The following is a 12,680-nucleotide window of genomic DNA, read 5'->3' on the forward strand; positions in this document are numbered from 1 at the left end:
AACAGGGTCCTGGCTATGAACATCGCTCACCAGCTTGTGTTTAAAGGTTGACATGCTGACACAATTATGCACAGTAGCAACATGCCCCCACGAAGAGAACTGAGCGATTTGGATAGAGGAAGGGCAATAGGATGGCTACAAGACGGTGTTGCTGCCAGGCAAGTGGCCCAGAGGCTTGCAGTGGCTCCCTCTGTCATCATCAGACAAAAACAGATTCCACGCAACTGGAAGAGTGCAGGAGCGACAACGTTCTACTCTCCTTATAGATGCCAACATGCACCTTTCACGTTTCTCCCCGAGAAACACTTTCGCCATTAGCGAAAAGAACTGTCGCTACGACCCGTAACGATGGAGACTCCTCCGTCCAGCCATCTGCGCCGATGTGGTCTCTTTCGACACCATCCTTCTGCGCTCTCCCGTGTGAGGTCCGTCCCTCGTACACTCCATGGAAACTCCTCGTACATGGAAACTCCTAAAGAATTAACCCAAGTCTTAATACAACATTCTCTTAAACCATCTCCTCTTCCCAAACAGTCATGTATCATCTCTCTCGTTCATTCTTCATTCACATTCCGTCCACAGTCAATATCCAAACTATGCTTAATCCATAAATCATTTAATCCACTAATGACACAACCATACATAGTATCACTGTCTTAAACATAACATAAATGCATAACATTTATGTTCAAGAATTTCCCAACAAAAACCATAATACAATCACAACAAGAAATCTCTTAAAACTTCACACTAGAATTTAGTGCACTTTGTATACACTAACATTTACATTCCAGCTATGTATTCAAGCTTCAGGAATATACAACATAATAAATCATTTACCTTAAGAGACCCGTCTCTTGAAAGAGTGCTTGTTCCCTGAACAAACCTGACACACGCTAGACACCTTGCTCGGTCGAGCCTCTACAACGTTGTGACGTTATTAAACCCAGACCAGCTACATTTCTCATACTCGTAAACACAACTCATGTCAAACTAGGGTTTTCTCGTGCAACACACGAAACCCGTGATAACGCTTCTCCTGTCCCCTACGCATCGCAATTCAATATTTAGGGAGGTTAAAATCACGACGTGTTTCACATCACAAATATCCTACTCACATCTTTGTGACACACACACACACACACACACACACACACACACACACACACACACACACACACACACACACACACTCTCTCTCTCTCTCGCTCTCTCTCTCTCTCTCTCTCTCTCTCTCTATCTATCTATCTATCTCTCTCTCTCTTCCTCTGTCTCTCTCTTTCACTCTCTCTTACTTTTTATAAGAAATAGAAGGCAAGATTTGACAATAAGGTGTTCAATTTCTCGAACCAGACATAGGTTTTCAAGTGAGAAATTGCGATAACAGAGAGCACTGAAACATGCATTCACGTAATGATGCTGGCAAGGAAGTAAGTCCAGTGCAAAGCTGAAAACCAAGAAGTCCATGGACTTGCTTCCATTTGCCAATTTTTTGCTTTGAATAAAAAATTTTAAGTGGACTTACCTCTTTAAAAAATTAATAATCATTGATCGCACAACTTAGAAATTTTGACAAAAGATGCGCCTTCGTTTTCTATGCAATATAATACGATAATGTCATTTTGACCAAATTTGGACATACTGCCTTCTGCCAATACACGGCAGAACACACAACAAATTAAATCATGAAATTTATTATTCTGAAACTACAGTGAAAGTCAGGGTTAACTCTTCTTGCAGATGCTCGAGCATCATCCTCTTCACGAAGCTCAACACATTCATCTAAGGAACGAGGAGATCAAGCCTCGCTATGACGACATCCTCGTTGTCAGGGGAACACGCAACAAGCTCGTGGAGTCGGCGGTGTTCTCGCAAAAAGTGTACGCCTCCAATCACAGTCACCCGGTCAAGCCAGTGCCACCAGTGGCGGACATCCCTGTCACGCAGAAAGGTCTGGAAACACCGTGTAAAACTGTCAGAATGGTGAGTTTCATGTTTCTCTCTGTCTGTCTGTCTGTCTGTCTGTCTGTCTGTCTGTCTGTCTGTTTGAGGGCCAGATGCAAAAAAGTATAGGGGAAGGGCCCCTAATATGGACCACTTTTTGTTCATTGCTGATAACTAGCTTGTTTTCTTGCGAAGAAGTTTCATTTTGTGGTTGGTAGTCCTTCTCTCTTAGTTTAACCGTTAGGCCTAATTAGAGTGAAATAGCTTTGATAGACCTTCAGCAAAAATTAAATACAGAAAAAATCACAAATGGTCCATATTAGGAGCCTGGGCGCCCAATATGGACCAGTGAAGCGGCCTTCACGAATCACTGTAAAAAGCCCCCTATACTTCAAAATAACATGATACAACTTAGTGTGCAAGTCAAACTAATTCAAATATGCTTTAGATTTAGCTGTTTCGGGTTGATGAGAGTATTATTTGAAGCACACCAGGAAACTGAAGAAGCTTATCAAAAACAGAGGGAAAATAAGTGAAATTATCAACTTTCACAAAAAAAGAGACTATTTTGTTATATTTTTTTGAAATCTTGAGGGCTAGTTATAGATTATTTTCAGCAAGCTTCTTAATGAATTAATTAAAATTGCCTTTAGTTTTTATTTATTTCGATTTGTTGAAGGAGGGGACTCACACATACTTTGAGGTTTTGCTATCATTTTTTGTTTGCAGTAGAAACTCGGGGTACACGTACACTGTTAAAATATAACAAATACTGTCTTAGCTGTCATATATAGCCATTTTTGTGTAATGAAAGCTTTGGCTGTGGACGGAAACGAGTCCGTTTTAGGCGGCAAATTTAGAGTGAACGCTGCCAAAAGTGAAAAAAAGCGAAAAAGCCTAACGGTTTTGAGGTTTGTGTTTCTGCAACTGTTTTGACATGTGCAACTTATCCAGAGAGGGTGAATAAAGCGAATGAAATTGTTTTGAGCGCTCTTGCGCCGTTAGTTTGTCAGAACAGGACGGGTGGTCCATATTAGGAGCCGGTCCATATTAGGAGCCTTTCCTCTACCAATGCTTATTCTGTTACCCTCGTAAAATAAAGAATTGTCATTGTCATTGCCTCTGTCTCTGTCTCTGTCTCTGTCTCTGTCTCTCTCTGTCTCTATCTGTCTATCTCTGTCTCTCTCTGTCTCTCTCTGTCTCTCTGTCTGTCTCTCTCTCTCTCTCTCTCTCTCTCTCTCTCTCTCTCTCTCTCTCTCTCTCTCTCTCTCTCCGGCCTCTCTCTCACGGCTATGCTTTTTTGCCTGGTTCGTTTGAGACCGTGCCAAAGTCGACTATTCTTTAACTTTCCCTTTCCCTTCAGAACAAAAAATATATAAAATAAATAACAACATAACAAAATAGCGGGTTACAGGGCAGTGCTAGGGGAGGTCCAGGGGGGGGGGGGGGGGGAGGGTTGTTTTGTGAACTTTGGCATTTTAACGTGGATTTTATGTGATTTTTGGACACCGAAGCTGATTTTTTTCTTAAAATGTTTCCACGCAGGTTGAGTTTTTTGGTCAAAAACTGACGCTGAGTGGCGACCCCCTGTGCCAGTGGCTTGACTCCACAACCATGATGGCGGACAATCGCTTCGTCCTCTACGCCAACAAGATGGCGCTGCTTTATGACGTCATCGTGGACCCGGATGCACGCCAGACGGGTCCGAAGGGAGGCGAGAAGATGGAAGAGGTGTGGGGGCAGGACGAGCAATCCGAATACCTACATCTAAAGGTACATTTTTACTCGTCCATAGTCTACACTGGTATCTGCTAAGGTAAGGTAACGGTAAGGTAAGGTAAAGTAAGGTACGGTACGGTAAGGTAAGGTATGGTAAGGTAAAGCAAGGTAAGTTAAGGTAACTTTATATTGTCCTCGGGATTCAACCCACACCTAGCACAAGATCAAGTGCGCACGTAAAAGATCCTGTAATCCATGTCAGAGTTCGGCGGGTTATAGAAACACGAAAACACCCAGCATGCTTCCCCCGAAATCGGCGTATGCTGACTGAATGGCGGGGCAAAAACGGTCATACACGTAAAAATCCACTCGTGCAAAATCTTGAGTGAACGTGGGAGTGTCAGCCCATGCAAGAAGAAGAAGAAGAAGAAGAAGAAGAAGAAGAAGAAGAAGAAGAAGAAGAAGAAGAAGAAGAAGAAGAAGAAGAAGAAGAAGAAGAAGAAGAAGAAGAAGAAGAAGAAGAAGAAGAAGAAGATGAAGAAGAAGAACCCACACCGATAGCGAACTAGCTTCAAAGTCAGCGCGCCGCCGACTGAGCTATCGATCTCCCCGCCCCATAGTCTGGTATGGAATGATAATGTATGTCTTCCCTGCAATGTCATCGGTGGCCACGTAACCAAAATGTTCCCAATAACTCTTAAACGCATAGTAGGGTTATAAGGAATCTAAAGAAGAAGGGGACAGAGAACAGACATTGCCCTTAGTTATTTCTTTTGATTGAATTAAGGCCAGGGATGTTGTTTGGATTCGGCAGTCGGCAGAATTTTGAAACATATTTTCAATCGCCGAAAATGTTGCCGTCATTTTTGTAGAATTGTCGAAGTTTTTCAAAGTGTGGAAAAGGTGACAATGACTGCCAAAAATGTCCGGAAGTTCACAAAACTTTTGATGCCATTTCGGCATGTTTGCCAAAGAAAATAAATACTACCATAAGCAACATTTGCATTAAACTCACGGAGGCCTGTATATTTTTATGTGACAGGACGGGTTCTTCACGCTCCAATGTAAATCCAAGCCCAGCGCTCACTTCGCCGTGCCCAAGGACCACCTCAACGAGTGGCTGGCCTCTGTGCAGTGCGTGGACAACACCACTACGGCGGTCAAGACTGACCCATTGAACACTGTGCGAGGCCTGACGATCGCCGTTCAGCGCTACGAGTATGTGAATCTGTACCACACTATGACGGACTTCTTCAACGCTTTCCTGACCATGATCATGTTCAACCAGCACCCGGACGACGTGACCATACTGTGGGTGGACGCTCACCCTCAGGGGGGACTGGATGACGTGTGGGACACCCTGTTTGGCAAGGTGGGGTGTGCTTGTGTGTGTTGGAAAGAGGGGGGGAGTGAAAGGAGAGGGGGGGGGGGAACGTTCGGGGTGTGGTGGGCGCTGTAAATTGGTGATAGGTTAGAACGTGTGCTCGTTTGTGAATGTCTTGTGGCTTTCGTGCGTGTACATGTTGCAACGTGTATGTACAATGTGTGTGTGTGTGCGTGTGTTTGTGTGTGTCTGTGTATGTGTGTGTGTGTGTGTGTGCCTGTGTGTGTGTGTGTGTGTGTGCGTGTGTGTGTGTCAGTTCGTGCTTGCATGCAGTGCAGTGCATGGGTGCGTGCATGTGTGTGCGCGTATTCCTGTGTACATAAGTGAATGAGTTCCTCGTCATCTCAACAAAATCCAAGTTTTCTTCAACCCAACCCTACACCTTTTCTCGCGGCTCTCTCCCCCAGGTGATACGAGCTGGCCGCCTCCCATCCAAGACCCGCTTCAACAGCATGGCGTGGGCAGCCATGGGCTACAACAGTCCCCTCAACGAGCACAGCCGTCCCTCCGTGTCCTACCTGGAGGAGTTCAGACACTTCTTCCTCAGTCGCTACGGGGTGGATGGCACCCGGAAAGCCAACTGCTCCTCCCTCAACTTCCTCTTCATCTGGAGGCGGGACTACACGGCCCACCCGCGCAACAAGGGGGGCAGCATCAGCCGGAAGGTGGATAACGAGGACCAGCTGATGAATGCCGTGAGAGATGTCATCGCTCCGGGTGATAATCTCCACGTAAGTTGATATTCTTTTTCTCTTAATTCTTTTTATTAAAGCCGAACATCCGTCTCCAGGAGACCAAGCCTTTATTAAAATAGTAGAAGTAGTAGAGTTAGATTTAGAGTTGCCAGCACGAGAAACTAGCTACCTGTGCCGCACGCCGATGTTGGCCTTTAAAGGCACACTTCTTCTCGTGAAAACTGTTAGTTCCGTTCACCATCATAGATTTGGCCAGGCTTTTACATAGGAGAAAACCATCCCTCCACTTGGTTACGAGAAAACCATCCCTCCACTTGGTTACGAGAAAACCATCCCTCCACTTGGTTACGAGAAAACCATCCCTCCACTTGGTTACGAGAAAACCATCCCTCCACTTGGTTACGAGAAAACCATCCCTCCACTTGGTTACGAGAAAACCATCCCTCCACTTGGTTACGAGATAACCATCCCTCCACTTGGTTACGAGAAAACCATCGCTCCACTTGGTTACGAGAAAACCATCCCTCCACTTGGTTACGAGAAAACCATCGCTCCACTTGGTTACGAGAAAACCATCCCTCCACTTGGTTACACACCAAAAATCAACACCCAGACCGTTTGTCTTGTTGAGTTGGAAAATGTTGATGAATTAATTTTTGAGTTTTGTTAACGATATTAATTCATCAGTCGAGAAATCCCCACTTAGCACAGGGAGCACACAGGCTGTTCATGTTTTGTATGTGACCAAGTGGAGGGATGGTTTTATTTCATGTAAAAGTCTGGCCAGATCTGAGACGGTGAGCCAAACTGTTTCCACGAGGAGTGTGCTTGAGTAACGTCTCGTTGATGGTAGCTGTTTGTTTTCTCTTTGGAGCTTTTGCCCATTTACCCCCATGGCATGGAAAACAACTCTGTCAATTTTCAAATTTTAAAAACGTAGCAAAGTGACTACTGCAAGTTTTCCAAACTACAAATGCTCAAACATTGCAGGAATCCAGTAGAAATGCAAACTGTAACTATCATTGTGTATAGCGGGTGTTTCGGGGGTCTGCATTTGGGAGCTCTAGCTTGTGGTATTGGGCGCTCTGGGTTAAAAAGGATAACCCTTCTAATTTTCATCCTCTCATCTCCAGGGCCTACAGCTGGACGCCCTGTCCATGCAGGAGCAGCTGCAGCTGATCGCCGGCACGGACGTTCTGGTGGGCATGCACGGCGCGGGGCTGTCCCACACGCTCTTCCTCCCGCCTCACGGGGGCCTCCTGGAGCTCTACCCCACCTACTGGCCCCAGGCCAACCGCCACTTCAGGGCCATGGCCGGGTGGCGCGGGCTGCACTACCAGACCTGGCAGAACCACGACTCCAGGAACGAGAAGGAGAACCACCGGACCTACATCCCGCCCGAGGTGGTGGTCAAGATGGTGAAAGAGATAAGGAAGAACATCTGTGGGTAAGGGTCCCAAGGGGTTTTAAAGACCTGAGAGAGATAGTCAACACAGGAAACACCAGAACCCAGACACCACGAAAAGACTCAAAGGACCAACAGGCTGCAAGGTGCTCGTCAAGATCGTCAAGAAGATGAGAAAGTTCAAAGAACATCTGTGGACCTATCCTGACCTGAGACCTGAGAGTGATAGTCAACACAGGAAACCCCAGAACCCAGACACCACGAAAAGACTCTAAGGACCAACAGGCTGCAAGGTGCTCGTCAAGATCGTCAAGAAGATGAGAAAGTTCAAAGAACATCTGTGGACCTATCCTGACCTGAGACCTGAGAGTGATAGTCAAGACATAGCAACGTACGCCAGAAACCATTAGAAGAGTCAAAAGGACCTACAGGCTCACTCTACAGGCTCACTCTACAGGCTCACTCTACAGGCTCACTCTACAGGCTCACTCTACAGGCTCACTCTACAGGCTCACTCTACAGGCTGCGTGAGGGGGTGGTCAAGATTGTCAATGAGATGAGGGAGAATGTATGTGGGTGAGAGGATGGGGTGGCTAAAAGAACCTGCCAAGGATTTTGTGAAGTCGAGAACCGCCAGAAATCAGAACCACAGGACTTGCATTCTGTGTGATGTGATAGTGAAGATGGTGAGACAGACGAAGAATAAAAGAAGCGGGTGATAATCCGATGTTATATAAAGGACCTTGGAAGGATTGTTCAATTGACAAGATCGTCAGACGGCAGGAACAAGAAGGAAACTTCCATCCAGCTAGAGTTAGTAGCGAAGATGCTGAAAGCGGAGAGGAAGAACGTCACGTGTGTGAGGGTGAAAGCCTGTAGTGACTCCAAACTCATTTGACAGATTCCAAGTTTCTAGAAACGACACAGATAGGGCATCCTGGGACAATCAGTCTGTTGGATGCTGTGGTGAAAATGGTTAACAGAAAATAAAAATAAAAAGATGAATAAGAACATCAGTTGGTGTAAGAGTCTGTAGTGACTGGACAAATATTTGAGAGATTCCATGCCTCCAGAAACATTAATTACGACGCATCTTCGAGCCAACTATATCCTGGTTAAGATGGTGAAAGAGATGAAGACGAACATTTGTGGGTGAGAGACTGTTGTGACTTAAACACATTTGACAGATTATCTCCAGAAACGACACTAGTCAACAATCTACTGGTGGAAATGGTGAAACAGATGAGAGAGACCCTTGTTGTTGTTGGAACATTGGACGGATTCCTTACAACACCAGATCGTTCAGACCGGGAAGGAATGGGAGAACCATGGGGCCAGCTGTATGTCTGATGTTGTGGTGAAGATGGTGTTTGGTTACTAAACTGTGACAGCTTATGTTCTTACGTCACAAAGCGGTACAAATTTCAAAGAAAATGGTTTAGTTGTGCAAACGCGAGAGAGTTTTTACGATGCCCTTTCAAAGTTTGTCAGTTTATCAACTTTAATTTCGCTGGTATTTTTAAAAGTTACGGTACATAATACATGTAGATGAGTGACTTTACTTGTGGCTCTTAACTCTGACGATCAAGAGTATGAAAGTGATATCAGACCTACATTCCATTGCGTGCCAAAGGCATTGGTTAATATGACGAGGAACCATGTACTGGGTATGATGCCCTGGGACCTTTGCCTTGTGGAGAGGACTGGTTCAAGAAAACAGAAGCTTATAGCAGTTTCACACAAACCTCTATGGGCAGTCATTCACCGATGGACTATATTGTCAGCCTTTGAAGCATGATTTATTGGCTCAGTCTCGATCCATGAGAGTCTTCGTGGTGAGACGATTTGGGGCCGCGGGCGCCGAGCACTGAAGAGTTACATCAACTGCCTTGACCCTTATATGTTATTTGTTACTTATTATTGTTAGAAAGTGTGTTTGGAACTTACGTGGATCGTAGATCAGCCAACACCAGTGTGAGAACGTTGTTATTGTGTGTGTCAGTGTCGGTTTGTTTTGTTACGTCAGTGATTGATACCTGAATGTTGGTTAAAAATGGCTTCTGACAATTTCCGTTCAGGGTCAGATTTGTTAACTGCACAATGCTGTTTATGATGTTCCTCATTCAACTTATGTCATTTGTTATGCTGAATGCTAATGCCGAATGCTCGTTAACCTGTGGTTCGTGAGAATACCTCTGAATCACTGTATACGGAGTGTACCGACTCTAAATAGTTCTGAAGTTTTGAATACGCCAGTTTGTAAATAATTGTTGAATGCTTGTGTATGACTTCCCTGTTGACGATGGAAGGAGAAAGAATTTGAACACTCGCCGAGATATCATAATCGCTCAGTGATGATGGCACAAATGAGCGTTGAATGACTGCTGAAGAATTCCCGATTTCATTTTGCTTTCATTTCACTTTTGCCTGCATTTATATTGCGTAAAGATGCTGTATTTTACAAAAGCATATAACATTGAATCTTAACTGTCTCAGCTGCATTTCTCTTTTTGATTGGTGATCGTACCATTGGGGGGAAAAATATAACCTTACTGTTGTGGAACATGACCGGTACACACACATACAGAACATTCCATCCATATTGTGTATTCGGTTTTTGAAAACTACACCAATGAAAATCTATTTTCTTGAATTCCTTTCACTACGTTTCACGGATTTTGAGTTATTTTGATAATTAGTTGTATTTTTTTTATTTTTTACAGATTTAAAGTCTTTACCAGTGTTATTCTGCCTGAAAACAATTCTCCGCCTGTTTGACGCCAATCTTTGACTTCGGTGAAAAAAGACAGATTGCAATTCCCACTGCTGAAACTTATTTTGAAACATATTTGTTCGTGCAGATTTTGCACAGCTAATTCGATTTACAATTCGTACTAACCCACTTATTTGAGATACCTTTTCTGTTGTTTGTCGCACATCACAATGGTTGCATATCACAGACGACGATCAACCAAGTGAAATTTCTGTTCATTCTTCGTGTTTTTATATTTAGTCAAGTTTTGACTAAATATTTTAACATCAAGGGGGAATCGAAACGAGGGTCGTGGTGTATGTGCGTGTGTCTGTGTGTCTGTGTGTGCGTGCGTGTGTGTGTGTGTGTGTGTGTGTAGAGCGGTTCAGACTAAACTACTGGACCGATCTTTATGAAATTTGACATGAGAGTTCCTGGGTATGAAATCCCCGAACGTTTTTTTCATTTTTTTGATAAATGTCTTTGATGACGTCATATCCGGCTTTTCGTGAAAGTTGAGGCGGCACTGTCACGCCCTCATTTTTCAACCAAATTGGTTCAAATTTTGGTCAAGTAATCTTCGACGAAGCCCGGACTTCGGTATTGCATTTCAGCTTGGTGGCTTAAAAATTAGTTAATGACTTTGGTCATTAAATATCTGAAAATTGTAAAAAAAAATAAAAATTTATAAAACGATCCAAATTTACGTTTATCTTATTCTCCATCATTTGCTGATTCCAAAAACATATAAATATGTTATATTCGGATTAAAAACAAGCTCTGAAAATTAAATATATAAAAATTATTATCAAAATTAAATTGTCCAAATCAATTTAAAAACACTTTCATCTTATTCCTTGTCGGTTCCTGATTCCAAAAACATATAGATATGATATGTTTGGATTAAAAACACGCTCAGAAAGTTAAAACGAAGAGAGGTACAGAAAAGCGTGCTATCCTTCTCAGCGCAACGAATACCCCGCTCTTCTTGTCAATTCCACTGGCACTGCCTTTGCCACGGGCGGTGGAGTGACGATGCTACGAGTATACGGTCTTGCTGCGTTGCGTTGCGTTCAGTTTCATTCTGTGAGTTCGACAGCTACTTGACTAAATATTGTATTTTCGCCTTACGCGACTTGTTTCTTCTCTGTCCTTCTTCTTATTGCCTTAACCTTTATCCCCGTCAGTACCTTAACCTACACGATGCTGTTAAAGATACCTTCCTTCTCGTGTAGACGATCGATTTAAACCATCATGAATCCATCCAGACTTTCACATCGCATGTCTGCATCTCTCAGGTGTGACTGAATCTCAACGATTGAGTCGTGCGTGTGACTGCTGCTTAAGACACATGCCAAAAATCACTGACAGTCTAGCAGCTTACTGTGCACAAGATTTTTTGTTTGTTGTTGTTTTTGCTGGAATAATGTTGCAGGTTGACATAAGTATGTATTACTTACGAACTATTAATTCAACCCCACCAAAAATCCTCACTTTCCGCAAAAAGCAGCTAGTCTGTGGACTGTTGGTATGACTGACTTAACATACTGCTAAACGTCCTCACAGGTAATTTAACCTATCAGGGACATGATTGGTGATACGATAATGACTGTTGGTGTGTGCCCAACAGGTTGCTTTTATCCCATTTGAAAGCCGCCTGCACACATTTGTGCTGGTTCTTTTTCTTCTCGTTCGCTTCTGATGGTTTACTTGATGGTCTTCTGAAAACAGAAAGTACCCAAAGCAACTACTGTCTCATGGTCCAAAACCCACGTGTGCGTGCGTGTTTATTATACACATTTTGTACAGAGGTCGAGGTGACATACTCTAAGCAAATCATATTGGCATTTCTTCGATGATGCAATCATTCTACAGCTCAGTTTTGCATAATCACAGCAATGCCTTGTCTTTTGTGGACCTTCAGTTGTGAATCTGTTTTCTGGGCCTTGCACTGTTTGGACTTCTGTTTTATTCGAACTCTGCATGATATTTTCTGAGGGTCGTAGCGTTTTCTGAGGGTGGTAGCGTTCATCCCTCTTCTACGTTTGTCTTCTGGCAGCTCTTATCTGTGGCCTTACTTTGCACAGATCGGTAAACGATGCCCATCCCCCACACACATACCCCCCTCCCCTTCAGATGTTCCTGAAGTATATCAAGACTTCGAAGTCATTCCAAGGACGTTATACTGTCCATCCTGTTCTTTGCCACATTCAGCCTTGACCTTGACGTTCACGAGTTGCTTAGACTGCGAGTTTCAAGAAAAGACCTCGAAATGCATTTTCTGAGACTCATCAGTTGAGAGTGTCCACTTAACAGAAACGTCTTTTATTTTGGTGTCAATTTGTTATCGAATTCCAGGATCCGAGTTCCATATTTTCGTATGTTGCTTGGTTGTCATGCGCGCCGCGTGTCGCCTACTGGTGCGGAATTCGCGTGTGAACCAAAGCATGCTATCTGTATTGGAAAGTGTAAGTGTACAGAACAGGAAGGACACGCTTGAGAAAAGAGAAATGGTGTCAGTATTTTTTTCCTTCTTTTTCTTGTTTCTTTCTCTCATTTACTCCTCTTTATGTTCACTTTTTCATGTTGCTGTACAAACTTGGTGTACAGATATGGTTGGTTTTTATTATGCGACTATTCCACATCCAGCGGGTTGTGATATTAGCCTAGAATTATATTTGAAAAGTTGGTTTGAGCATATATCCCTGAAATCCAACCCAGACAAAAAACGGATTTCGTTGCTCAATCTGTGTACAGAAGAGTGAATGAGAGCACGGTTGT

At 43.6% G+C, this 12,680-nt stretch overlaps 1 protein-coding gene across 2 annotated transcripts in view; it reads left to right on the forward strand.

Annotated features, from left to right (window-relative positions):
* LOC138963967 (uncharacterized) overlaps positions 1–11,042 on the forward strand; it is a 76,100-nt gene extending 65,058 nt beyond the window's left edge. For both annotated transcript variants that reach the window (XM_070335827.1, XM_070335828.1), the window contains 5 exons: positions 1,741–1,983; positions 3,490–3,717; positions 4,706–5,035; positions 5,455–5,778; positions 6,876–11,042. In XM_070335827.1, coding sequence (XP_070191928.1) covers positions 1,741–1,983; positions 3,490–3,717; positions 4,706–5,035; positions 5,455–5,778; positions 6,876–7,193 — 1,443 coding nt within the window. In that variant the 3' untranslated portion in view covers positions 7,194–11,042. The remainder of the gene's footprint in view (positions 1–1,740; positions 1,984–3,489; positions 3,718–4,705; positions 5,036–5,454; positions 5,779–6,875) is intronic.
* The last annotated feature ends 1,638 nt before the right edge of the window (positions 11,043–12,680 follow it).

The sequence above is a fragment of the Littorina saxatilis genome, linkage group LG4 (genome assembly GCF_037325665.1).
Source record: "Littorina saxatilis isolate snail1 linkage group LG4, US_GU_Lsax_2.0, whole genome shotgun sequence".
Classification (NCBI taxonomy): Eukaryota; Metazoa; Mollusca; class Gastropoda; order Littorinimorpha; family Littorinidae; genus Littorina; species Littorina saxatilis.